The sequence below is a fragment of the Carettochelys insculpta genome, chromosome 3 (genome assembly GCF_033958435.1).
Source record: "Carettochelys insculpta isolate YL-2023 chromosome 3, ASM3395843v1, whole genome shotgun sequence".
Classification (NCBI taxonomy): Eukaryota; Metazoa; Chordata; order Testudines; family Carettochelyidae; genus Carettochelys; species Carettochelys insculpta.
In genome coordinates, this window is record NC_134139.1 from 44349988 (window position 1) to 44375360 (window position 25373).

The following is a 25373-nucleotide window of genomic DNA, read 5'->3' on the forward strand; positions in this document are numbered from 1 at the left end:
GCCTGGGTGGGGTGCAGCAATGCCTGTTGTGAAAGGGAGGAAGAAGGAATGAACCAGAGCTAGGAGGGCCAGAAATTGATTCTAGGATGAGATGGGTTGAAGACAGTTGTGTGCTTGACTCGGGTCTGGAACAGAAAATTCGTGTGTTCTTTTTGGACTTTGTTGTCCCAGAAGGGGTGAACTTCTGTGACTTTGCCCTCTCGCTAAGTCACTTCAGCAACTGAACTTGCCTGAAAGCAAAGTTGTTGGAAAAACCCGAGAGGGAAACTGAGGAGCTGTGCCCTGCCATAGTATCACTTACAAGGGAGGGGGAAATTCTGTGCTTGCACCAGTCCTTGTCCTGTGTTCTAAATTTGCTATGCTTAGAGTATATCTTCGAAAGCAGTCTCTTTTCTCCTAGTTCTCGATGTATAGCATGTAGAAACTGCTGCTTCCAGCAAGCGGGTCAGACCTCTGATCTAGGTGGAGCACTGAGGTTTCAGGACGCAGCATTCAATGAACTTCCCTAGCAGCATGGAAAGGAGAGGCCATGGATTGCATTGTACAAGTCTGTGGTGAACATGTGGCCACCCACTACTGTGGAGACCCCACAGAGACTTCACTGATGTTAAGTGGGACACATTCCTGATCAAGGAGCAGTGTAGGTACAAATGATGTGATGGTGGCCCGTTGGAAGATTGGGCAGCATCTCCATTCAGAATATCAACCCATCAAGAGCTGTTACCGGCTGTACATGAATGGACCTTTCATAAGAGACGTCCAGGCTGGTTGGGAGGGGAACAGGCCCATCACTGTCCTTACACAGCCCAGATACCTGTAGATTTTAGCTACAATATGTCGTATGCCATCTGTTTGCTCAGTGCTATGCGCAGATCATGGAATTACCTTGTCCTAAAAAGTCTGCGATGGCCAGCCAAGAGGATGGCTAAAGTGTCCATAGAAATGTTTCGATATGATTGAATGTCATCCAGACTTTCAGCTGACTGGTCTTTGAAATTTTTCTTTCAACTGGGTTAAGGCTGTGTTTTAGTTGTTCCCACTTTCTAGGTGGTGCTTTTTTCCTCTAGCATGGAATCTGGAGAAAAGGTAAGACATTCCCATCATGCCAGAAATGGAACTTGCTGTTAAGCTTTTCAGCTGCAATCATGGACATGCATCTAATTGTTCAGATATAAATATAGCTGTAACTCTATACAAAACATAAGCATGAAGAAAACTGTTGTATTCACTCAGGGTATATACCTCAGTGACCCAATTTTATTCTGGATAACAGCCCATTAGATGTGGTTCAACAATTCTGTTACCTTGCGTCTACTGTCACCACAAACCTATCCATGGACGAAGAACTGAATATCAGAATTGGGAAGGCAGCTACTATTTTTGGCAGATTTACAAAACGAGCATGAAAAATCCTAAGATGACAGTGGAAACAAAAATACTAATCTGCCAGATGGGTGTGTTGAGTATCCTGCTGTATGGTTCTAAGGCATGGACCACCTACTTGAAACAGGAGAAAAAATTGAACAGCTTCCATCTTTGCTGCTTCCGCAGGATTACGAATATCAACTGGCAAGATAAAGTTCCAAATGCAGATGTCCTGTCAAGATCTGGCATACCTAGCCTCATAGCGATCCTCAACAGCAAAAGACTACGATGGCTTGGCCATGTGAGAAGAATGAGTGACCAATGTCTTCCCAAAGAAATTGTCTTTGGTGAACTGGCATGTGGGTTAAGAACAAGAGGAAGACCAAGGCTAAGATTCAAGGATATATGCAAAAATGCCATGAAAAAGTTCAACATCAATCCAAAATCCTGGGAATCTGCATCATCAGATCGAAATACCTGGCCACGATTGCTCCAACAGGGCACATCATCCTTTGATAGTGTATGTGCAAGCCACGCAAAAGAATTTCGTCTTAGAAGGAAAAATTCTTAAACTCAAGAATTTGGAAATAGACTGACATTGTTATTGCGGTTGACTGTGCAAATCCAATATCAGACAGATAAGCCATGAGAGAAGCTGCAGACTCAAACACTGCCCATAGATCCACTCCACCACTGCTAACCACTGTCTCTCAAGATGAAAAGGGGCCATAGTACACAAAACACCTAGGTCTGTATCATCCTCTGCTTCTCATGTCTCTGACCAGCTTTTGGTGAAAGGATAATTAAAACAAAATGATCTTTCTGGGATTAAAGCCTAGAAACAGAGAGAATGAAATCTGATATGAGTATCTCTCTCCTGTTAAGAAGTAAGAACTGATGCTTCATTTTTGCTTGTTTGGGAACTCAGGACATTTCTAATTCATTGCTCTGCAGCTCAGTTATGTGCCTAATTCCAGCTTTGCTGCTCACTCATCTTGGCTATGTGTACACTAGCACACTACGTCGAAGTAGCCTATTTCTAAGTAAGAACATCGAAATAGGCTACTTTGACACGTATTGTCTACACGTCCTCCAGGGCTGGTGCCGTCGACATTCAACGTCGAAAGGAGCTGCCCCAGAAGAAAATGTGGAGCGTCCACACGCACACACGCTCTCCATTGAAATAGGGGACCAGCAAAGCCTGCGGACGGGATCACAGGCTGGACTAGCCCTTCTGGGGCAACAGCAAGCCGCTCCCTTAAAGGGCCCCTCCCAGACACACTTACCCTGCACAGCATGAGCTCCGCAGAGCCAACAACCAGTTGCAGACCCCGTGCACACAGCATGGACCCCCAGCTGCAGCTAAGGGCTAAGGGCTGCTGCACACAGAAACCACAGAGCCCCGCAGGGGCTGGGCAGAGCATCTCTCAACCCCTCAGCTGATGGCCGCCGTGGAGGACCCCGCTATTTCGATGTAGCAGGACGCGATCGTCTACACATGCCCTACTTTGACGTTGAATGTCAAAGTAGGGCACTATTCCCATCTTCGGATAGGAATAGCGATTTCGACGTCCTGCCGCCTAACATCGATTTCAACGTCAAAATAGCGCACGGCGTGTGTAGATGCGACGTGTGCTATTTCGACATTGTGCCAGCTACTTCAAAGTAGCCGGCTAGTGTAGACGCACCCCTTGTGACTTTGTGAAAGCCACTTCCATGCTTGGTGCCTCAGTTTATCCACCTGTGAAATGGGCATAGTTCCTGGTAGGTGGAAATGGTGACAATGAATCTCTCTGTTCAAGTGCTCAGGTAGGAGATGTTTTTGAAGTGTGGAACACTTACCAATTGGTGGTTACCGACAAAACACTTAAAACATCAATCATCAAATGTGAGCGTGGCATTATTAGGGTTGAGATTTTAAACACTCAAGTCAGGAACTAGGCAAATATGTGTCCCCCTAGCAACTATAGCTCTTTCCCTTATGTACCTAGGTTGTGTTACACTGTGTGATCAAGGCTTCAAAATTCTCTTCATAGCTAACAGCAATAGTATGGGTTAAGACCAAGTAGAGTGACCTTTCCAGGTTTTTATATGCAGGTGAGAAATGTATGGGGTTGTATCTAGCCAGTGAATGAGGCTCATTGGAGTGCTACAACGCTGAATTGAAGCTGGCTGCCATTAAGAGCAGTTCTGTTTCCTGACATTTGCTTTTGCCGTGGCCATGCAGTGCCTAGTACCTGGCAGCATCAGCATTGGACTTAAGGCTTCCACAGTATGGATAATGTTCACTTTGGGCTGCTTATTGCTATAACATGAGGTTTTTTATGTTTTGTGCTGGTTACGGGGGAAGAGGCTGCTTTAGCATTCCCAGGTGATACTGCACAGAATGCTAGTTCTGTGGTGCCTTCTGTGTAGGTGCCAAGTATTCATGGGGCTGCAGATGTTTGAAGTGGTTTATTCCAGTGAATATGAAAAGGCCTGGACTACGGAGCATCCTCTAGAGTTGTGATGGCTTGTGTGCAAGGAGGCTTTCGTCATAGTCCTGTTGGTCTTCTGTATTGTTATGGGGTGAGTGGCTATTACTCTTACAGCGATCTCAGGACTGAGAGACTAGGCTAATATAGATAGCGGTGGATTATGCAAGAATTCAGGAATATTAATGCTGCCTGAGGACAGACAAGGCAAAGCTTAACCTGTTCCTGGTTGGTCTGATTTAGGGGCTTATTTTAGATTCCATACCTCAGGAAGGCAGTTGGCTGATTTTCTTCTTTCTCCTTTTCCCCTCCCATGCCCACCCACACAGCACAAGAGCTGCCAGAGCCCTGAGAAAGGGGATTCCTGCTTGTTGAGGTTTTTTTTTCCCCCAGAAATGCTCACCCACACTCCCTCACCATTCTCCAAACAGTTTGATTGCTGCAGCTGTTCCCTCACCACTCATTGAAGGAGAATTTAGAACAATGGCTTCTTAACTTCCCTGCTTTGTTTTGCTGGCATTTGCCCAGAGTACTAGGCCTCAGATCATCCCACACTTTATGCTGTCAGGGCCATCACTGTTATCCTCTGGAACCTCTGACAGCTCATCTGTTCCCTGTGAACTATTCACCAAAGGACTGGAATGCTCTGAAGTGTCTCCTTCAAGAGGTTTATGGCAGAACAGCTAGGTGTCCCTGCCTTCTGCTGTTGCTGCCTCCTCATGAGGCCTAGAATAATTCTTTAGCTCTGCCTGCTGAGGAGACATTTTAAAGATAGCACAGGTAAGAGGAGTTGTTTGTTTTTTTTTGGGGGGGGTGGTGAAAAACAGGGGCATATGTGTGAAGGGAGGGAAAGCAAGTGTAAATTGGGAACTCAGAGTAGAGAACTACTGGGCCAGCAACCAGACCATCTTAGTAGAATTGTGCTGGTTCAAGTAAATGGGTGGGCCCTCTTCAGTGAAAAGCTTATACAGCAGGGAGTGGTGCACGTAATTCAAAAGATGGCACTCTTCTCTGAGCTAATGCTGAGACTTCAGTATTTTTAATATTAAAAAAGCACAAGTTGGAATGCTTGTTCTGGTATCCTGGCCCAATTCTAACGTGTCCCACTGACATTCTCTCTACAGTTTGGCTGGTTATCAGGTTCTTTGCTTGTCATCTTAACCTTTTGTATACTGTTGCTGTTCAGCTGTTAAACAGCTGTTGCATGTCTTTCCACAGGTAGTTGCCTGCGGATGATGGCTGATTATAGGGAGCATGCCCTGTTAATCAGTTAAGGTTTATGAGAGAGTTTGGGCTATGAGGTGCTGTAGAAATTGATGATGATTATGATGTTCAATCAGTGCAGTAAGTTATAACATATGTACCTGGTGAATGGAGAAGAGTTGGGTCAGGAAACCTGTGATCTAGAAATTCCTGTTGTAGGCAGGAACTACTAATGAAGGTCACTCTGTAGTACGTTCATGCCCTGGTAAATAGAAAGGAATATAATCATCAGATCTGTGTGTTTCTTTAAATAAAGCAACTGTTGTAAGGAGTCTTTTATTTGTGATGTTTACGTGGCATGGATTTGTAAACATGTTAAACTGTAATTAATAAACAAACAGAAAACTTGTGATTGGGTGGAGTAGGATGAGGGGAATTGTGAATGAGGTGCTCTTTTAGGACTTGTTAGCTGGGGACCCTAATCATGTTCCTGAGCCGCCTTATACTAAGCAACAACCAGAACTTTCAAGCTGGGGGACTCGGTTGAGCCCATGAACTTTGAAAAATGTTAACTATTAAGTAGGGCTCATTGCTTAATGGCCAGTCTGATCCCTTTGTCTTAATCCATCTTGTGATGTGTCACATGCTTGGAGCAATGTTGTCCACCTAGTTACCAAGATGTACTGACACAAAAGAGACAGGTTTGAGCAAAAATCCCTGGAATTCCGTACACATTCTGGGGAGACAGTGTAATATTGTTAGTCCAGACTGTGGTGTGAGCATTAGGATGTGCAAAGCCAGAACAGTAGGGATGAGTGTTTGTGCTGAGAACAGCTATCCTTTACTACAGAGCAAAACTAGAAGCTGTTTAGCAGCAGAATGAATCTTCAGCGTTATTCTACCTCTGATTCTCTGGTTAATTGAAGAGATTAGCCGGCTTCCAGAGAGCTTTCCTCTTTGCTAAAACTTCCTGTTGTTAATATCCTGCAGCCCTCTCCTGCTTTGGCTGGGCTGTTAGAGACCAATCTGAGGTGATTGTTTAGTCTGTCAGGTTAACATAATCACCTGGTGAGGATCTCTTGATGAAACTATAGCAGCTTTTATCTGGCCTGTGTGGGTGCACTGTTGTCTTGAGCTTTAGTGTCTCCACAGACTCGGTCCCACTCCTGTATTGAGGCAACTAGAAGCTAGAACTGATGACGAGACTATATCCATGAGGTGGGGATGGGGGGCATGTACTGGCTCTCTTGGGGGAGGGAAAGAGTTTACTTTCCGTGATTTTAGTAGAATGAAGCTGTTCTACTCCAGACTGGAGTGTGATCAGTCAGTCACGTCTCCTTGGCCTTGGAATCAAAGATTCAGTCAAGAACAGAGTGAAACTATTGGCTTACCAGCAGTAACTCAGTGCCTGGGACAGAGCAGCAGTGGTAGTTCTCATTGGTGCATCTTGGGTTCTGGGCTTTGCAGGTACCCTAGTCCTTTGCTGTCCTGCTCTCCCAGGAACGCTGCTCTGCTGAAGTGTTGCCTCAAGAGAAAACTGGAATTGGATCCGCATAGATGCTTGCGTTGGAGCCCGTCTTGCTGTGAAAGACGGGGGACTGCTGCAGGGGATTCCCTGGGAGTGCTTCTCAGCTCTAGAACTCTCTCTGCATCCTCCCTCTTAGGTGCCCCTCCTGCATTTGCTGGGCTGGAAATATACTGCAAAGAGCGTTTGTTCTCTCATTAGTGGAGCTGGTAACTGCATTGCCAGGAGCAATGCTGATAAACCTTCTCATGGCTCACATGGGCTGTAAACACTCCATTTGTACAGTTCTGTGCAGCCTGCACAGTAAATGCAGCAGTCGGTTCCTCTATCAGTTCTCTGTCCGTACCTGCTGAGGGCCAGGATCTTCCGTCTCTCCCTTCCCACTCCCCAGTGGTGCTAGTTGGTGCTTCTCTATGCCCAGGGCAAGCATTAGCTGTGGGATGATGCATAGCATCATCATGGGCTGTCACTGGGGGAGATGGGAATGGCTTTGGTAGGAGGAAGGGAATATCTGGTGAGGAGGTGCTGGAAGCCAGGCATTGGGACCTCATCACTTGTAGATTAGAGCGTGGAGTAAAGGAGCAGTTAAGATGATAGGGGTAGGAAAAAAGCGTGTTCCTTTCAGAGCCCTGGGCTACCTGAAGGGGAAGAGGTGCATCCTTCTCTCTCCTCCCCCTGTGTGTGGAGAAAAGAGAATTGTTCCCCAGCTGTCTGTGTACATGGAATGAATTCTCTGTTATCCTCTGCATGCCTCTGTCAGGTCACCACGCCCACTGCTGAATCTGATCATGGGGAGAGTCTACTGGAAAAGTGGCAGCCCCTTATGACCATTCCCAGTATGTTTTCATTTATCGGTGGACTCTAAAATGGGATCAGCATCATGACAGACAACAGCCTGAAAGAGGGGAGGGATTTAGATCTTGAGGACTGTAGCTTGCTGATGAGAGATAGTGAGGACATATAAAAGGGACTGAGAGGTTAAGTTTCGTATTGCAATAGAGAGCTAGTTAGCGTGGCCAGAGACCAGGCTTGTAGCTACCTCCTGCTGTGGCTTCATGCCAAAGCTGTGATGCTCCCAGCCTGACACACTTGGCTGCAGTGTCAGGGGTGTGCCTGAGATAGGGGTGCTGACAGCTTGGTGAGTATGGGGCAGAGCCAGTGCATGGTGCATGCCCAATTCTGACTGTTATCTGCATGGCTTTCAGCTCCCCATCCTCCCCTCATGTGTGTTTCCATTCCAGTCTGAACTGAGGCCTGTTTCGGAGGTGGTCTTCTGAATCCTCCTATCCGACTCTGGAGAGCAAAGGGATAACCTAGATCTTGAGTCTGCAACCTGTGACTCCAGAACTGTATGCAGCTCTTTAAGGACTTCTTTGTGGCTCATGACGTTATAATTGCAAAGTAAAACTAACCCCTCCAGATTATTTTCAGTAAACCGTGAACATCCTGCAGTAAACGTATTGCCTTACAGATCATTGTGTGTGCGCTATTCTTAAAACAGGGGTTGCCAAAAGTATGGTTTGACATTATTTATTGAGGGCCATTATTTATTAAGGACGTTTATTGCAGCTCTTGAATTACTGAGTTTTTAACTGAATTTAAAAAATGGCTCTTCTTGATATTTTGGTTGCTGCCATGACCTAGATATTAGGCCTCCGGCACCCCAGCTGTATTGGTGGTGAAAGCTTAGGAGAGTCCTCTGAGTGATCTGAGCTCACTCCCCCTGAGCAGCTGTGGCAATTACTACCTTCCTAGAGTGAGCGAGGTCACACACGCCACACTGTACGGGAATAAAATCAAGGAGGAAGGTACAACTCTGCAGTCATTCCTGGAATGATCCTTCCATAAGCGGCTGCTGTAATGAGGATGCCTCAGACCAGTTAGCAATCCTGTTTCTGGCCTGGGGACAATGAAGTTCATGGTCTGCATGGAATTCCCTTCTCCATTGAGGGGATAGTTTGCAAGCCCTTCCCTTTTGAGGATGTAATGGAGGCAATGAGCCTGTTGCACTGTGAAATCCTGCCATGGGGAGGCTGCCTGATGCTGTGACTCCAGCCAGCCCTGATGCATGGCTGCGGGTTGGGCTGTGTGCACCTGTGTTTCCATGTGTGATGCTGATCGGTGGCTGACGCAAGTTTCCTTTCTCATGTTTCAGGGGCTGTTCAGATGCCGCCAATGGAGAGCTGACTTGGAGGCAGGCAGACAGGGAGATGTTTGGATGGGACATTGCTTTGGATCTGTGAGTACTTCTTTGGGCTGGTTGATGTGAGTTTGGGATGACTCTGGAAGTTGTTGCAGACTGTGGAGTAGGTTATGAATTTGGGGTCCTTCTCCCTCTCCGTAGGAGTGAGGAATGACAAAGGTGCTAGGTAGAATGGAAGGGAGGAATTTAGTCATAGACTGTGAAGGCTTGCCAGCTAAGAGATGGCCCGATGTTTAGCTTGTGCCTTCTGAACGTCCCTGCGGGGGAGACTTCCACCAGGACTCCTGTGGGGCATTCAAACCAGCTGTACCAGGTGAGATGGGAGGGAGCCTTTCTAAGCCAAACTGGTGATGGCCATTGGGAGCTGGTGTCTGCCAATGGTCATTGCCACAGCCAATCCTACAAAAGCTGTGCTGAGCTAAGTTCCCCCTAAACTGTGTGGCCATGCTGTTTCCCATTAACCCCATGCAGGGAATAGGGCTGCAGCAGGAAGAGAGATCTCTCCCTAATCTCTGAGAAGCCAGGGATCCCACTGGCCCAAGCGCTGAGCTACTGCAGCTGGGGAAAGGGGTCCTTCCTTGAGATCCCCAACAGGGAGCTGCCCAGGTAAGCCTGAGCCCCAGCTTCCTACCCTACCTTGCGGCTCCTCCTCTTTCTTCCCCCGGCAATATTCCATCTATTTTTTTCCATCCATGGATGTTATGTGCACCAAGGCATGTGTAGATGTACACAGCCAATAGAAAAAGGTGCTGCCCAAGCGTTCAGCTTACAGGGAACACTACCCCGCAGCACTGTACCCCTTCTGCACCCCGAAGTCCACATCCCTAGCTCAGAGCCTATATCCCCTCCTTCATCCCAGCCCTGAGCCCTTCCCCAAACTTGAAGCCCCACCTCCGGCACCTAAAGCCACTCATCCCTGGCCTCATCCCAGTGCCTGAATCCCTAACCAGAGCCACTGGATCCAAGCTCTGTCCCAGTCCCAAGCCCCCTCCAACACAGAATCCCTGGGCCCCATTTCCCCCATGTGAATTTTGTTATGTGCACCACCATGAAAGGTGCTGTGTTGCACATCACCTCCACGCTGGTGCACATAAGAAAATTCATTCCGCTCAAGGGTGGGAAAAATTGGAGGGAACACTGGTGCTGAGCCCATCCCTGCTTGGAGCCCCCTCTCTGTGTCTGAGTTAGTAGAAACTGTGCTAAGTTGATTTCTCTATATCTTATACCTCTGCTGAAGTCCTGGGATGGGGTACCTATGTTACTGTGAGTCTGTTGTGTACTAGTTGAGGCCTAAAGATAGCATTGTGGTAGTGAATGAGGCCAGCTAGTTCACTGGGGCAGGGTGAGTGCCCGGGAATATCTTAAACTTGTTTTAGCAGAGCTCTGCATAGAAGCTGCTGCCTGTCTGTTCACTCGCCTTTTGCATGTGTACAAAAGCTCAAGACCCCACCTCCTTGGGCTGGGTGCCATGGAGAGAGAGAGGTCTACAGCAGAGGTGTACAGGGAAGAGAGGGCCCCGTGGAATTTCTGTAGTGCCTCAGGCAGCAAGGAAATAGCTGTGTAAGGAATCATCTGGCTTCCATCACCGGAATAGCTCAATGTGTTTTGTTGCGATGGTTGCATACCTTGGGCTCTGGCCATCAGAACGGGTGGGTGTCAGTCTCCTTACATTTGTGTGCTGTTCATTTGTCTGGGGACACCTCACCTCAGGAGACCCTTGGAGAGCGAGGCAGGCTTCAGATCTGGGGTGACTTGCCAGAAGCTAGAGAGCAGCATCTCATGTCTAAACTTCTTTATAGCTTACCAGTTCCACAGACTCTGCATGAGAAGGAAGTTCAGGTTCCACTCTGCAGTACCCCTTCTTGATCTGAATGAGAATCTATGAGGTACAGGTTGAACCTCTCTAATCCAGCACTCTCTCATCTGGCAGCATCCATATGATTTCAGTTAGCCCGGGGACCACATATGGACGTGGCCAAGTTTCCCATGGTTCAATAAAGTTTGTTCACAGTCACCGGGCCTGGCTGTCTGCGTTCTGTGTTGTTTAGCTGTTATTTACCCCAAATGTCTTCTAAGAGCCCAGTAAGCAATGGATGTGTTGGTAAAGCTGCTAAATGATATTGACCTTTTGTGGTCTAGCAAATTCTCTTGTTCAGCACTGGTCAGGTCCTGAGGGTACAGGGTTAGAGAATCAGCTCTTATTATCACTGAAACTACCGGCACTGGATACATGTATTAGCCAAATGTTCTTTCCTAAAATGCTCAGCAGGGAAATAACTAACATTGCCAAATCTGTGGTTCTGAGGGGTCTGTGCTAACATTTTACTAAGGTGAATGGAAAAATGTAGCACTTTCTAAAGCCCTGTTCTTGCTAGCAACTTGCTTTTGTCATGAATGGAATCAGGAGTGGGCCCTTAGAACTATTCTTTTGGTGCTGGGAAGGGCAGTGCTGCATCAGGAAGTTTTCTCCCCACTCCAAAGGACTAGAAATGCACCCAGTGTCAAAGCATAGATTCTGCGTTCGCAGCATCCCAGGGAACATGGAGTCTCCAGCTGGTGAGGAGATTCTGGGCTGCAGGGTGCCACTTCAGAAATTTGTGTTTGCTTTATTGTGAAACAGGGCTGTGACTGGGCAGTAACAAGGGCTGTCAAAGGGTAGAGAATGAGGAGCAAGGAGTGTCCAGCTTCCTCTGGCTGTCCCTGCTCTGTCTGCTGAAAAGAGCCTTGAAGCTCACAGGCCCAGTTTTCTCTCCCCCACCCCCAACACATGAAAAGAAAGCATTAGGAGCATTAGGCACCTGTATCTGGATGGGTTGGGGCACCCAAGTGGTCTCCAAGGGTGTTAAATTCTTTGTGTTCTCAGTTGCAGGGTATCTGAGTGAGTGTCCGCCTACATGAGACTTCAGCTCTGAATGCTGGCTGGTAAGTGCTCCAGGGGATACGTGAATTGCTGTGGGGTTAATACCTGCAATAGCATACCCTGTCCATGCTTCCTAGCTGTGGGAGGAGGTAACAAGAAGACCCCTCTTGGTCACCTAACTGCTGCCTGGTTAGGAATGCCCTTCCAGCAAGGCAGGTCTGTCATCTCCCTGGTGTTCCTCAGTTAATTCAATGAGCTTCAGAAGGAGCGGGCGCCGGTGGTTACCTCCCAGCAGTGTTGGCCTTTGTCCTGCAGCGTAACACTCTGGTCAGGACTGGGGTCCGATTGTGCTGGGTGCTGTGCATGTTCAAACATGCACCTGCTCCCTGCTCCAAAGAGCTTACACTCTGGCTACGTCTACACTTACAGAAAACTTCGAAATAGCCATGCTAATGGCCATTTCGAAGAATACTAATGAGGCGCTGAAATACCTATTCAGTGCCTCATTAGCATGCTGCCGGCTGCGGCACTTCAAAATTGCTGCTTTTTGCTCCTGCACAGTTTGTCCAGATGGGTGCTTTTTGAAAGGACCCCGCCAACTTCGAAATCCACTTATTCATTATTTGGCATGCTAATGAGGCACTGAATAGGTATTTCAGCACCTCATTAGTATTCTTTGAAATGGCCATTAACATGGCTATTTAGAAGTTTTCTCTAAGTGTAGACGTGCCCAGAGGTGAAGCTCCGAAGATTTGATCGGTGGCTTCCTAGATCAGTTCAAGGAAGGCATTCTATGCATATAGAAGGCTTGTGGGCACTTCTGCATCTGGGGAAGCAGAGAGTGACACAATAGGGGGTGGTGGTGGTTTGTATAATGGCTTGAGAGTTCAAGGAGGATCAGAGCTCCATTGTGCGAGGACAGGGGTTGGCAACCAAAATAGCAAGAAGAGCCATATTTTTTAATTCAGTAAAAAACTCAGTGATTCAAGAGCCACAATGCATGTGAATATGAGATGGTCCTTAATAAATAAGTCAAACCTTGCTTTTTGTCACCCCTATTTTAAGAACAGCACGCACACAGTGATTTGTAATGTGATATGTTTACTGCGGGACGTTCACAAATGTTTTACATATTCTCTAAAGGTTACATTTCTTATTATGGGCGAATTTCTTACTGTGAATGAGACATAAAGGGAGTCCAGCTGAACTCGCTATAAATGCAGAGGTTTCAGTCCATTCAGTTTGAAATTTCTGTTTTCATCTCTGATTTTCCTCTTTATTGAAGCCATCCCAGCCCCACTTTAATTATGTTGATGATATTTCATGTTTAATTTGTTTTCTTCCTTAAAATGCATGTTGCCCTTCACGGCAGGAATGCCACAAGCTTCCTTTTCCTTTTCAAAATCAAGACTTTATTAGCAACACGATCAAAACACGGATACACTGTCATATCCCACAATGCACTGCACATATTAAAGGGGGATTTAGCCAACATTTTGAGATCCCATCATGTGCTATCTAGAATTTTTCATTTTAGGGCTCTTAGACATTCAGCATTTATTGAAAATAATCAGAAGAGGTTTTGTTTGTTTGTTTGTTTGTTTGTTTTTGTTGTTTTTAACTTTACAGTTATAGTATTGGGAGCCACAAAGAAGTCCTTAAAGAGCCACATATGGCTCCAGAGCCGCAGGTTGCAGGCCCCTGTCCTGGGATCATGCCACAGTCTTTACCCCAGAGAGCTGGCAGTCTAGGTGTCAGGCAGGACACAGCAGAGCGCCAGTGGGGATGTACAAATGAGGAGAACAGTTGGGCAGTGTGGGTTCTGGGGTCCTCAGGCTAGGAACTGAGTTTTTTAGGTGGGAGGGGGTAGAAACCATTGTGAGCAATGAAGAGATGATTAGGAGCAAGACATCTTCAAACCATTGAATAATGGTCCCTCCTTTCCCTATGGAAGGGGCAGTGATGTTGTGGCCACAGAAAGGGAGTTGAGTGGCTAAGAGCTCCTCTCCAGGTAGAGCAGCTCCTGTGCGTGAGGGTGAGGATTTAGTCTGACTTGAAGGGAGCTTTCAGTTTACGCAGTTGTTGAGGGAAGCAGAGGTGGCAGGGCACAGACAGGTGTTAGATTATTAGCTCTGTGATGCTAAGGCCAGGAGAAGGACAGCCAGTGAGGATGGGAAGAAGGAAGCTGTTCTGAGTGTAGGGGCAGTTATGTGCACCCCTGTGCACTCAGGAAGGACTGACGTGCTCTTGGCATTGGAAACATCTGGCTGGGTGGCCTTTAGCACACCTCACTTTGTGACTTGTGCTTTCTGAAATGCCTCAAACCCTGGTTGGCAGTGAGAGCTTTTCTGAGTGCTGCCCTCTCCTGCAATTGCCTCCAATTGCAGAAACCCCCTCAGCATCCACAGAGCTGTTTTAGTTCTTCCCTGTTTCAGATTCTGCACCTATTACCCTTATGCATGGCACTCTCAACCTGCCACAGGTAGGAAGGATAGGGATAGAGGTGACTGATCTAGGTTTCCTCATAGTACTGTTGCTGGGTATGGCATAATCCAACCTCTTGCCTGATGGCTGCATGGGGTCACGCACCCCAGCAGCCATCCTGTGCCTTGATGGTGCCTGGTGTTTGTTTTCTGTCTCCAGAGAGTTACAGCTCCCCCGCTGCCCAGCATCTCACTTTTAAGAAACTCCTGAGCAATCTGGCTTTAGCTAGTACAAGCCAAGGACTCCCTGGCTCCAGCTGCACGTTTAGTGACTGCAGCCCCTTTCCATGTGGTCCCTGCTGGCAGTGACAGTGCGAGATCAATAGCTCCTATCCTGACTGTCACTGCTGCCTATGAGGCTTGCAGTTTCCATATTGGAAAAGGCCTTTCCTAAAGAGCCTAATCAATATGCTGCTCTGAGGCGTGTTCTCGTTTACTATATATAATCCGGACACGCGCTGTATGTGTGTGTGTGCATGTGGGGGGAGAGGATGGGGGAGGATGTGCCAACTCTGTTCGTGCTGCCTGGGAGAAGGACACAGCTAAATTCTTCTCTGTCCCCCTTTTCTGCCACGGCGGCTGCTCCACGATCCGGGGCTGCCAGCTCCTCTTACTCTCTCAGCATTTTGGATGGGGAGCTGCTGGGAGGCACAGGGTATTTGATCTCCTCTTGCTGGGACATCCTCTGGGCTGGCTGGATCAGCGGTGACCCTCTGCTCTCTGCCTTTCTGCTTTTGGCAGGTGACCACTGCTTGTTGCACCCCGGAAGGAGGGAGGATGACGAGCACAGCTCCATCCAAGAAGCCTTATCGCAAGGCACCGCCACAGCACCGTGAGATCCGCCATGACCTGCCCACCCTTCGAGATGACCAAGATGGTGTGCTTTTGGCTGAACACAGTCAGGTAACGGATAACCGGGCAGCTAAGGTCCTAGCACCGTTACGCCAGCAGGCGGGGTTTAGTTACGCCGAGGCAGGCCAGCTCAAACAGGTGGATGGGTTTGAGGTGTGCAACCTTAACTTTTCCTCCTCCTGGTCCCTGGAGTCAAGCAGTGACAAGGAGGTAGGAGGGTGCCAGGTGGAGCTGAACCTCAGAAGTCGGACTCTCTCACCAGTGCTGCTGCACAGTGGGAAGGCGGGGAGGCGGAGCGGGAAGCACTGCCGGCACTCCAGCCGTGGGTGTCTCAGCAAGTTTATGAGCCGCAGCATGGAGACGGTTGTGGTGTCTGGAGATGAAAGTCAGAGGCCCACCTGCTCCTTCAAGAGCAGGAGCCTGGAGCGCTCCCTCATGTTCAAAGAACCCGCTGAGGTCCTGGCTCCCAGGAAATTCCGGGTCTCTGCTGCTCAGCTGCCTCTCAAAGGGATCCTGAAGCAGACCGGCCTGCTGGAAGCGTGCCCCGAGAGCCTGCGTAAGTCCCGCTCGGTGGAGACACTGGCCCATGGCCGCAGCTCACGCAAACACAGTGACCCGCAGCTGTGCCTCAGCCGGAGGGAGCGGCGCTCGCTGGAGCGCAGCAACAGCAGCACTGCTGAGGCCATCAAACACCAGGAGAAGGTCACTGAGGAAAAACTGCAGTTCTCCAAGTTCCTAGATGAGATCACGCACCGTGTGCTGAGCCCAGTCCACCTGCAATCCCTGGGAGAGGGCAGGTCAGGAGGGGGAGGCCAGGACTCTTCTTCCTCACCAAGAGGATCCACTCCAGAAGGCCAGAAAGAAATCCAGCCTGAAGGGGCCAAGCGAGCAGCAGAGAAGATCCCCCGCTTGAGCAGGAGAAGAGCAGATAAGAAGCGTGAGTGTCTGGAAGTGGCTTTCTGCCGGAGGAAGCCCTCTGAGGAGGCTGAGAGAACGTCCAGGCTGAGGAGAAAGCCAGCCCTGGTGCGGAAGGACAGCAAGGAGAAGTTCCTCTCCATGGAGAGGCAGGTGGTGGATCTGTGCCAGCATGAGTTGCAGCAGCTGGCAGAGCTTGGTTTGGCAGCGGTATCTTCCGAGCAGCAGCAGCTGCTGCCTTCATGGAAAACCAGTCAGGAGGGAGGAAAGGACAGAGAGAGGGACAGAAGCAAGCGCCAGTTGCGGCAAGCGCGGCCACAACATCATGGCAACAAACCTGGCCAGAAGCCCAAGAAAGAGCCAGGCTACCTGGAGAGAGCCGCCTCCTCCCCTCCTACACACTGGAGCCAGGAGGAGAGCACTGGCTCACCTAGAACCTCCCATTCTTTCAGCCTAGCTCTAAGCAAGGTAGGTACCAGAATCCTGGAGCCCAGGCCCCTCACCCAGGATGGGGATAGAGGTCCTTGAAAGGCTACACTCATCCCCCCTTGGCTCCCCCGAGTGCCCACATGGGGGTGAGGGGCAGGGTGTTTGTGTCTGAACTCTCACCTCTTTCTGTTTGCATGTTGGCCTGTGGAATGTGGAGTCTCCACTGCCCCAGGGAGGCCTGGCCAAGCAACTTGGACCTTCCTGCTCCAAGTGGTGTGATGGGCTCTCTGGGGCTCACTTAAGCTTACTGTCCTCATCCAAGCCCCCATCACAATGCCCCCACTGCGAGGCTCCTCCTGAACTCGCTGAGACCTCAGTGGGGATGGAGCATTGCCCTTGTGACTCCCTAGACTTAGCTTATCTGGGCTGCACCTGCACATGGCACTAATGCCTCTTGGGCCTGCAGCCTCCCTGCTCGCCTGCTTGGCTGCAGATCCTGCTCCTTTGTTGCCTTGTTCCTACGCGGAGTTCCTCTGTCCACAGGTTAGAAGGGAGCAGCTCCCCCTTGGAGTTGTTAACTGTATTCTCTCTAATGTATTCCATCCATGGGCGGAACAAATTTTGCGATGTCCACCAGGACATGTGTGGGTGTGCATCACCAATAGGAACAAATGCGGGGAGCTGTGGGCCATCATGGGCACTCTGCTAATTGGCTGGGTGGTACCTGAATCTCTCCTGGGCAGCCACCCAAGCGTTCAGCTTCAAGGGAGCACTGTTTGTTAGCTATGAAAGCAGCCACTGGTGCCTCTTTCCCCGTTGCTGGCTTCTCTGCCTTCTAGAGTTTAGAATCTGCCTAGCAAACTGCAGGGTACCAGTGTGGGGATCTGGGTGCAGCAGGATGGTCTAGTGCCCTAAGGGGGCCTTTGAATCCCCCTAGAGCTTTAAGACGTGTGTCCCACATGACTGCATATGCTGGTAAATCAGACCCGTATTTATGTCAGAAGTCCCATGTCTATCTAAGGGAGATTCCTTGTCTGGTAGAGCTGCCCAAACCCTCCACTTCCATCACCAAGCCGGATCCTAGAACATCAGCTTATTTAAACAGGGATTTCCCATCTCTTGGCCTGATTTGTGTGCTCCTGGCTGCCTGCTACAGCTCAGGTCCTCAGAGGTGAAGCAGTTGCAGGGTGGCGATGCTGCTTATGGTATGAGGTACTATAGTGCACCTGGGAGTGGCACAGTGTCATGCTGTAGGCACTGCAGGGTGATGGTGTATTATTTTCAGGGACGTAGGCTGTGTAGTGCAGCTAGAGCTATGGGACCACACTTTACAGCTTGGGCCATGGCAGCGCACTCTAGGCTGTTGGGAGCAGGGAATGGCCTCACTGTGCATTGGGACCATGATTGGGTCAGCTTCTATAGTGTGTTATTGCTAGCCCTGAATTTCTTCCAAGGAAATCTCTGTAGCAGGTCCCCTGCTCAGACCTTGTACTTCTCTTACTGTGCCCCATTGGAAGCAGGAGCCTGCTGGAGAGATGCAGGTGATTTGCTCCCAGCATGGAAGGCCCTTCTGGTGGGGTATTGGGCCTTCACCACGTTGCCTGTGTGAAGCCAGTGGAAAACATGCTTCCCAGCTCCTTAGACACTTGGAGCAGTTCTGTCCTTATCTCGGGGGGTTGCTGCTGCTACTCTGACAGTGAAAGGCTCATGGGTTTGTGTCTGCAGGTCCATGAGACTCCTGCCCTCACCATCCAGACATTGTGGGGCTGCTGAAGGTTGAGGAAGCAGATCTGGGGTACTCTTCAGATTACACGTCCATGAACTTGTAGCACTTGTGGGAGGGACGTTGCAGGACTTTGTGAGGATCTGTGATTTAACCCAGACTACTACTGACCTTGAAATGAACCATGTGTCTGTCTTGCTGCTAAAACCAGTCAATATCAATGTCTAAGCAGTGCAGGTAGAGTCCAGCTTTCCTAGCTAGGCATGACATGGCCTGCCCAGACCTGCCGCAATGAGGAGAGGAGGAATTGCTCACTTCTCAAGATCTTGCCCTCTAGTACTTGCTTGAGTGTGACACCCACTTACAGCTGTTTTCTTCTCACCACAGGAACCCTTGACAGATGCAGAGAGGATGAAGTAAGTTTCTTGTTCTCTACTCATTCTCTGGTCCCACTGAAGCTGTGTGCATGCTGATTTACACTTCCCAATATGGAGTTTCCACCACCATGCTTAATTCTTTGAATCTGAATAGTGAGTGTCCTGTCTGGTGGGACACTAGGCCAGTTTGGAGAGACTGGGGCAGGTTTCTCTCTGTTTTGCTCCCACTTGTCAAATTTTGCCAGGCTCCCCTGAATGGACAGTTGCAGAGCTGGTATCCCAGTGCAGCTTGCTGGGGAAATAACTCCCCTTGCTGGTGTGGATGGGATTTCTTTAGGAAACCCAGCTTAGGGTGTCTTGAATGCAAATTGAGGTGTGGGAGGGCAAACACACCCTGACTGTAGGTTTCTCCTCTTCACCGTCAAAGGGAGAAAAACTCAAAGCGCTACCATTTTGTTATGGCCTGTTATAACTAGTAACAGAGAGGAAGCCGTGCTAGTCTACACACTATCAAAACAAAAAGCAGTCAAGTAGCACTTTAAAGACTAGCAAAAAGTTTATTAGGTGAGCTTTTGTGGGACAGACCCACTTCTTCAGACCATAGCCAGACCAGATCAGACCAGACCAGACTCAATATTTAAGGCACAGAGAACCAAAAACAGTAAGCAAGGAGGACAAATCAGAAAAAGATAATCAAGGTGAGCAAATCAGAGAGTGGAGGGATGGAGGGGGAACGTCAAGAATTAGATTGAGCCAAGTATGCAGACGAGCCCCTATAGTAACTCAGAAAGTTCCTGTCCTGGTTTAAACCATGTGTTAATGTGCCGAATTTGAATATATTTTATATAATTATAAATTATAAATATATAATAAATATAATCAATATAATTATATTGAATATATTTTATATAATTATAAATATATAATCAATATAATTATATTGAATATATTTTATATAATTATAAATTATAAATATATAATCAATATAATCAATATAATTATATTGAATATATTTTATATTCAAATTCGGCACGTTAACACATGGTTTAAACCGGGACAGGAACTTTCTGAGTCACTATAGGGGCTCGTCTGCATACTTGGCTCAATCTAATTCTTGACGTTCCCCCTCCACCCCTCCACTCTCTGATTTGCTCACCTTGATTATCTTTTTCTGATTTGTCCTCCTTGCTTACTGTTTTTGGTTCTCTGTGCCTTAAATATTGAGTCTGGTCTGGTCTGATCTGGTCTGGCTATGGTCTGAAGAAGTGGGTCTGTCCCACGAGAGCTCACCTAATAAACTTTTCGCTAGTCTTTAAAGTGCTACTTGACTGCTTTTTGTTATAACTAGTGTGTGAGCTCCCCCTGTTGGCTGTATATGAAAATTTGATGGACAGAAACTATCAGGATGCAGCTCTGTGGATCTGTCTCATTCCCCTTAAAATCCTAGTGAAGAGCAGACTGAGGCAGTTAGAGAGAGGCTGTATTTTCTGGATTTCTCTGAACAGTTGAGTGCAGTGAAACTAGACAGGTGCCAAGCGTCCCTTGGAGTGAGTGCCCCTTTTGTTTGAGGGGAACACAGCCCTTAGTGTTATAAGGGACCTGGCTGGAAGCTGCCACGGCATCTTCCCAGAACACACGTGCTGCCCATGCATCCCTGCACAGCTTGAATCCCCACCAAGCCCATGGCACTTGCTGGCCCAGGAATTACAAGGACTCCTGCTCCTCTGCTTGTTTAGGGTTAGAGGACTATGATTGGCGCTGGGGATTTGCCAGGCCTCCTGTACCTCCAACTCCTGCCACATGGGCTGGGATAAATTATTGAGTGGGTTTCATTTTCCAGGGAGGGACTCTTGAGCTATATAGCCCATTTAGCTGGTGGGCTGTATCCAAACACCGTAACCTGAGAGGGAGCAGGTGAAATGGATAGTAGGACTGCTGCATGCTTCTTTACCTCTGTTTCAAGAGTGGAGAGCGCTCTGTGCTGCCAGAGACCAAGGGCTTGAGTGTCTCATCTCCTGAGCTGAGCAGAGATGGCTTTCACTGGATTTGGTGCTACTGCCAGTGTAGTTAATTGCTATAGGCAATGACTGCTTCTAAAAACAAAACTCATGGCATGACCAGCAGCCGCCTTGGGTAGGAGGGGCTGTGCTACTGCTTCCACACTCTGTCCCTCCATCTCACTCCTGTCCTCTTCAGCATCCCTTGCTAATCCACTTCAGCTCCCCCCATCTCTGCCAGTGTCCCATATCCTTGACTTGCAGAGCCCCCTCCCAAAGTCTCTGTTCTGGGCTTGGAGCAATAGGTGGGAGTCCAGAGGAGCAGTGAGTCCTGCAGGGGCAGCATGTGCACAGAGCCGCCTTTCAGACACCATCAGACTTGCCACGACATCCCACTGTGGGTGTACAGGGGGATTAGATCTAACCCTAAAGATCCCTTCCATTCACAGGGGAGGTCTGTGTGTGAGGTGCTCGCATGTTCCCCAACAGGTGAGCTGGAAAGGGAATGGGAGCTTTTAGCAGCTGTTTGGATGGTGCCATCAGAGCCACCTGGGAGCATCTTCACTGCCTGTGGCGGGACCCCTGCTTCTCAGGACCCTGAAGTGGGCTGACGTGCAGGGTGTCTGTACTGAGTCCTGCAGCCCCCATCACTTACTGAGTGGCATGCGGTTGGTCTGTGTGCCTCAGGCTGCTGCAGCATGAGAATGAAGAGTTGCGCCGGCGGTTGGCGTATGTCACTACCAAGATGGAGGCGATGGAGAGGGAGCTGGAGTCTGGCCAAGATTACCTGGAGTTGGAGCTGGGCCAGAACCGCGAAGAGCTGGAAAAATTCAAGGACAAATTCCGCAGGTATGGCAAACACCAGAGGAGAGGATGTGGCTGCAGGGGGAGGGAGCTCCTCTGCCTCGCCATCACTTGGCTGGCTGGAGAAGGCTGAGCCTGGACTGTGTTAACCTGGGGAGTGTGGTAAGAGGAGATCAAGCTCAGCACACTTTGTAATAATGCAGCCAGCTCTGGGGGGAAGCACAGCAATGCAGGACATCATAGAATCCCTGGGCTGGAAGGGACCTCAGGAGGTCATCAATCCAGCCCCCTGCTTCAAGCAGGATCAATCCCCACTAAATCATCCCAGCCAGGCTTCGTTATCAGTTTGACTAGCTGGAATTTCGTCAGGATTTGGGAGTTAATACCCTGACACGTGCAAATGGAAATCCATGGCTACGGGCGTCTGGGGTCTGTTCAGTGTCTCACCCGAAAGGCAGCCCCTTGGTTAGAACAGTGCTCCCTACTCCCTCATGTGAGCCCAGTACTTTAGAGCACTCACACAGCTCCCTGCAGCAGCCTATTTTCTCCTTGGTCATATCTCTGCCAAATACTGACCCAGTCCAGCCTGAGAGCTGAAAGGATCACAGCCACTGAGTGAGAGAATCAGGGCAAGGAGTTAACATGTCCCTGTCTGTGAAATATGTCTGTAGCCAGCAGTCTTTCCTGGGGCACGGGGGTGGCTCTCACTTTCCAGGCTATCGAGAGCACTTGAGCTGATGGCCTGGATTTCTTTTTCACCTGGACATTCATGCCTTTGTTTAGGTTACAGAACAGTTACACTGCTTCACAGAGAACCAACCAGGACCTGGAGGAGAAGCTGCATGCCCTGGTAACCGGTGTACTGAGCATCAGGGGAGAGGAAGTGGGGGAATATAGTGTGTTGGGGTGCAGGGGTGAGGATGCTGTCTTACAGGGCAAGCACTGGAGCAGATTGTGAGGGACGTTCTGGCCATGACCCTCCCCAGGCCCAGCATGGTGTCCTAAACCAGGTACCTTGCTGAGCTCCCATTTTATCATGCACCAGAGCTTGGTTTGCCCACAGTACATTTCCATGCAATTGTCATGTTGCATCAGCCTGTTTGAAAGGTGCCAGGGACTCCAGGGGGTCACTCCCAGGGGGCTCAGGCTGTTGGAGCAGAGCCTGTGTGTATGTCTGTGTTGTGTGTATTCATAACACTCATGGCTGTTTCTTTTCTCTCTCTCCCTCCCTCTCTCTTTTCCCCATGCTGCTGCTGGCACTTGCTGGGTGCACTCACTTCTCAGGCCTCTATCAGCCAAAGCTGGATTTTTGCAGTTGCGTCTTTTTCATTTATGTAGTTTTTTTTTCTTTCTCCTCTTCCCATGTCTCAGCCCGTCATTGTCATTGTCAGTCACAAGTTACTTGGCTCACTTGCACCGTCCTAGACCAGGGTGCCCCAACCCTTATCCCACCAACGGCTCCATCTGTGCTGAGCAAAACAGCTGCCTGTGGAGATAAGCCCCAGCTTGCAGTGCTCCAGCAGAAAGTGAGCGTTTGTTTCTGATCCAAATGGAGCATTGCCTGCTGGGAAGCATAGTACCCACAGGCTGCAACACTGTGGTACGGTTGTGGACAGCTGAGAGCCCATTCAATCACGCATCTGTTTAACTTACACTATGGTACTTCTAGTTGTCATCAGGCACCTTCCCATAAAAGAAACTACAGGGTTAATTCTTGCCCTGGGTGCTGAATGTTTTCAGTGTTTGTATTATTTATACAGCTGCCAAAAAGTCAGTCCCTCTTTTGGGAGTGCCCTGAGCCTGCATAGATCACTGCCTGCCTGGGCCCTGCTACCGCCATTGCTCCAATAGTGGGCCCTGTTAGTCACACACTTGGCTCAGATTCCAGGGCTTCTGTGGCTCTGAGGACTTGGGACAGGCAGAGGAGCTGAACTGGGAGCTCTGAGCTGTTGCCCCATCACTGCTGTCAGCCACCACGTCTATCTGCCCCAAGCAGGAGCCTTGGGGAGTCTAGTGAGGAAATATCCCCCCCACGTCCCCGTGAGGAAATATCCTGCCCCCAACTCCCCTTTGGGAACAGAATTAACCAAGATGAAACTTCACAGACAGGTCCTTTCACACCAGAGCAAGCCCTGGAGTCTTCCCTGAGCTCTTATTTAAAAGCAGTCTCTTCTCAACGCTGAGTCAGCTCCTGCTGCATCCATCCTTGTCCCCCATGCCTCTCTGAACAACATCTTTCTGTTGCCACGGCAGAGAGGTTTGGATGTCACAAACACAGTGATCTTTGCAACCGACAAAAGGTGCTGGATTAGCAGAGACTGAGTCCTTTGCGTATTTTCAGGAAAGCCACAGTGCGGGCTTCTTCCTTGTTGCCCATGTGATTCACTTGTGACTCTAAAGCTGAGTCTCTTCATGCTCCCATAGCAGGAAGGGTCAGAAGAGCAGCTGTGCTACGAAGAACCCATTTGCGTCACTTCAATAACTAATAAAGGTGGCAAGAATTCTGAAAAGCCAGCATGGGGTGGCTGGCTGCATGTGTTGTCAGACACCCTCCCTCTATGAAGGCTGCTTGTCACCTGTCTGTCTGCGAGGCTTTGTTGCCAAGCTGATTGTGTTTTGTTGATACGTAAGGGGCTAGGTGGGAGAGAGGCCAGGCCAGCCTGTGCTGGGGGGACTTACACCTTCTGTTCCTGTGCCCCAGATAAAAAAGGCAGAGGTGGACCGGAAGACCCTCGACTGGGAGATCGTGGAGCTCACTAACAAGCTGCTAGATGCCAAAACCACCATCAATAAACTTGAGGAGCTCAATGTGAGTGTCCATTCCCCAGCCTGTATGTGCACAGCCTGGGGAAATGGGGTGATAGAAATTGCTTGCCTGGGCCATATAAGGTCTGGCCTATAACTTCCTTCCTAAGGGCTGCGGAGGGTAAACAGCACATGGCTGACATTTACCTGTGCTACACTGTGGGGAGCTGAGGATGCCAGTGAGGAGAGACAAATACTAGAGAGGGGAAGCAGGACATTTGACCTGAGTCCCAGGCATTGAGTGGAGAACAAATGAGACCTGACCTTCCATGTGAAATGGCTGTAAATAAGGCCCACCTGAGTTTGGGCTGCAAAACTTAAAGGCTGAGCGGCTCAGAGCTGGGAGAGGATGTTCCCTCCAGGAATCTTTGCTGCGGCAGCACCTGGGGCATTGCGGTTGATTCTGGGCATCCCATTGGCTGGAGTTCAGAGAAGAGCAGTGAGGCCCTGTTTGGCAGTGAGCTCTCCAGTTTGGGTGATGGCGCGAGGGGGAGAGGTACAGGCCCTTGCAGAGACTGGGTGGAGGAGGAGCTATCTGGGCGTAAAGTGAGAGCGAGGGGCTTGTCAGCTGTGTGGTCGAGAACTGTACGGGCTCACGAAGGAGTGGGGATGGGAGCCCCCAGGGTGTGGGATGACTGACCTCCCCTCACCTGTGTGAGTGAGGTGTGTGCTCCAGCTGGAGCTGGGCCTGCGTGCATTACTAGCAGTGTTTGGGAGGTGGGGAATGAGGGGAGGCCAGGGTGACCCCCTCCCCCAGCGTTACCGTGTGGTTTCTCTGCAGGAGCGCTATCGGCAGGATTGTAACCTCGCAGTGCAGCTGCTCAAGTGCAACAAGTCCCACTTCAGGAACCACAAGTTTGCTGACGTGAGTGGAAGCTCTGCTGCAAGGCAGGAGGGCGTTCACAGCTGCTCTGTTCTGGGCCCTGTCTCCACACTTTGCCACTCTCTCCTCTGCAAGTGGGATGGGGGAGCTGCCTTGCGTCCCAGTGACTCCCATCCCCTGAGCATCAGGCAGAGGTGTAAGGAGTTCCCAGCCATCTGTGCAAGGCCTCAGCTGGCTCCATTTCACATCTCAGTCAGGGACTATTATTAAAAGAACCTTGAGTTGCCTTTCTGAGGGAGGGAGGGAGGAGTGTAGTCTCAGGCACAATAGCCTTGAATCTGATAGATTGTTAGGTACCTGAAGGCAGCTGGCAGAGGAACAGGCCTCTCTCTGACCCCTTTGGCTTCTCCCCCTTTGAACCTGGCTGCATGCAAGGCCCATCCTGTCTGCTGAGGGGCCAGGTGAAACAGGATGCAGCTGGTCTGGCTCATCTGCCACTGACAGAGCTGCCTGTGCCAGGTTTGGATAGGCTCAC

The 25373-nt window shown here is 49.5% G+C and overlaps 1 protein-coding gene across 8 annotated transcripts in view; it reads left to right on the forward strand.

Moving 5' to 3' along the window:
- Nucleotides 1-25373, forward strand: part of TJAP1 (tight junction associated protein 1) — a 53730-nt gene that overhangs the window by 22563 nt on the left and 5794 nt on the right. For 5 of the 8 annotated variants that reach the window (XM_074989729.1, XM_074989730.1, XM_074989733.1 and 2 more), the window contains exons 3-10: nt 8723-8806; nt 14855-15016; nt 18420-18448; nt 21094-21255; nt 21994-22060; nt 22495-22524; nt 23912-24019; nt 24797-24880. In XM_074989729.1, the coding sequence (XP_074845830.1) occupies nt 8786-8806; nt 14855-15016; nt 18420-18448; nt 21094-21255; nt 21994-22060; nt 22495-22524; nt 23912-24019; nt 24797-24880 (663 nt within the window). In that variant the 5' untranslated portion in view covers nt 8723-8785. Of the gene's footprint in view, nt 1-8722; nt 8807-9241; nt 9377-11633; nt 11693-14854; nt 15017-18419; nt 18449-21093; nt 21256-21993; nt 22061-22494; nt 22525-23911; nt 24020-24796; nt 24881-25373 lie in introns of all 8 variants that reach the window. The other 3 variants (XM_074989736.1, XM_074989735.1, XM_074989734.1) reach the window with 3 other exon arrangements.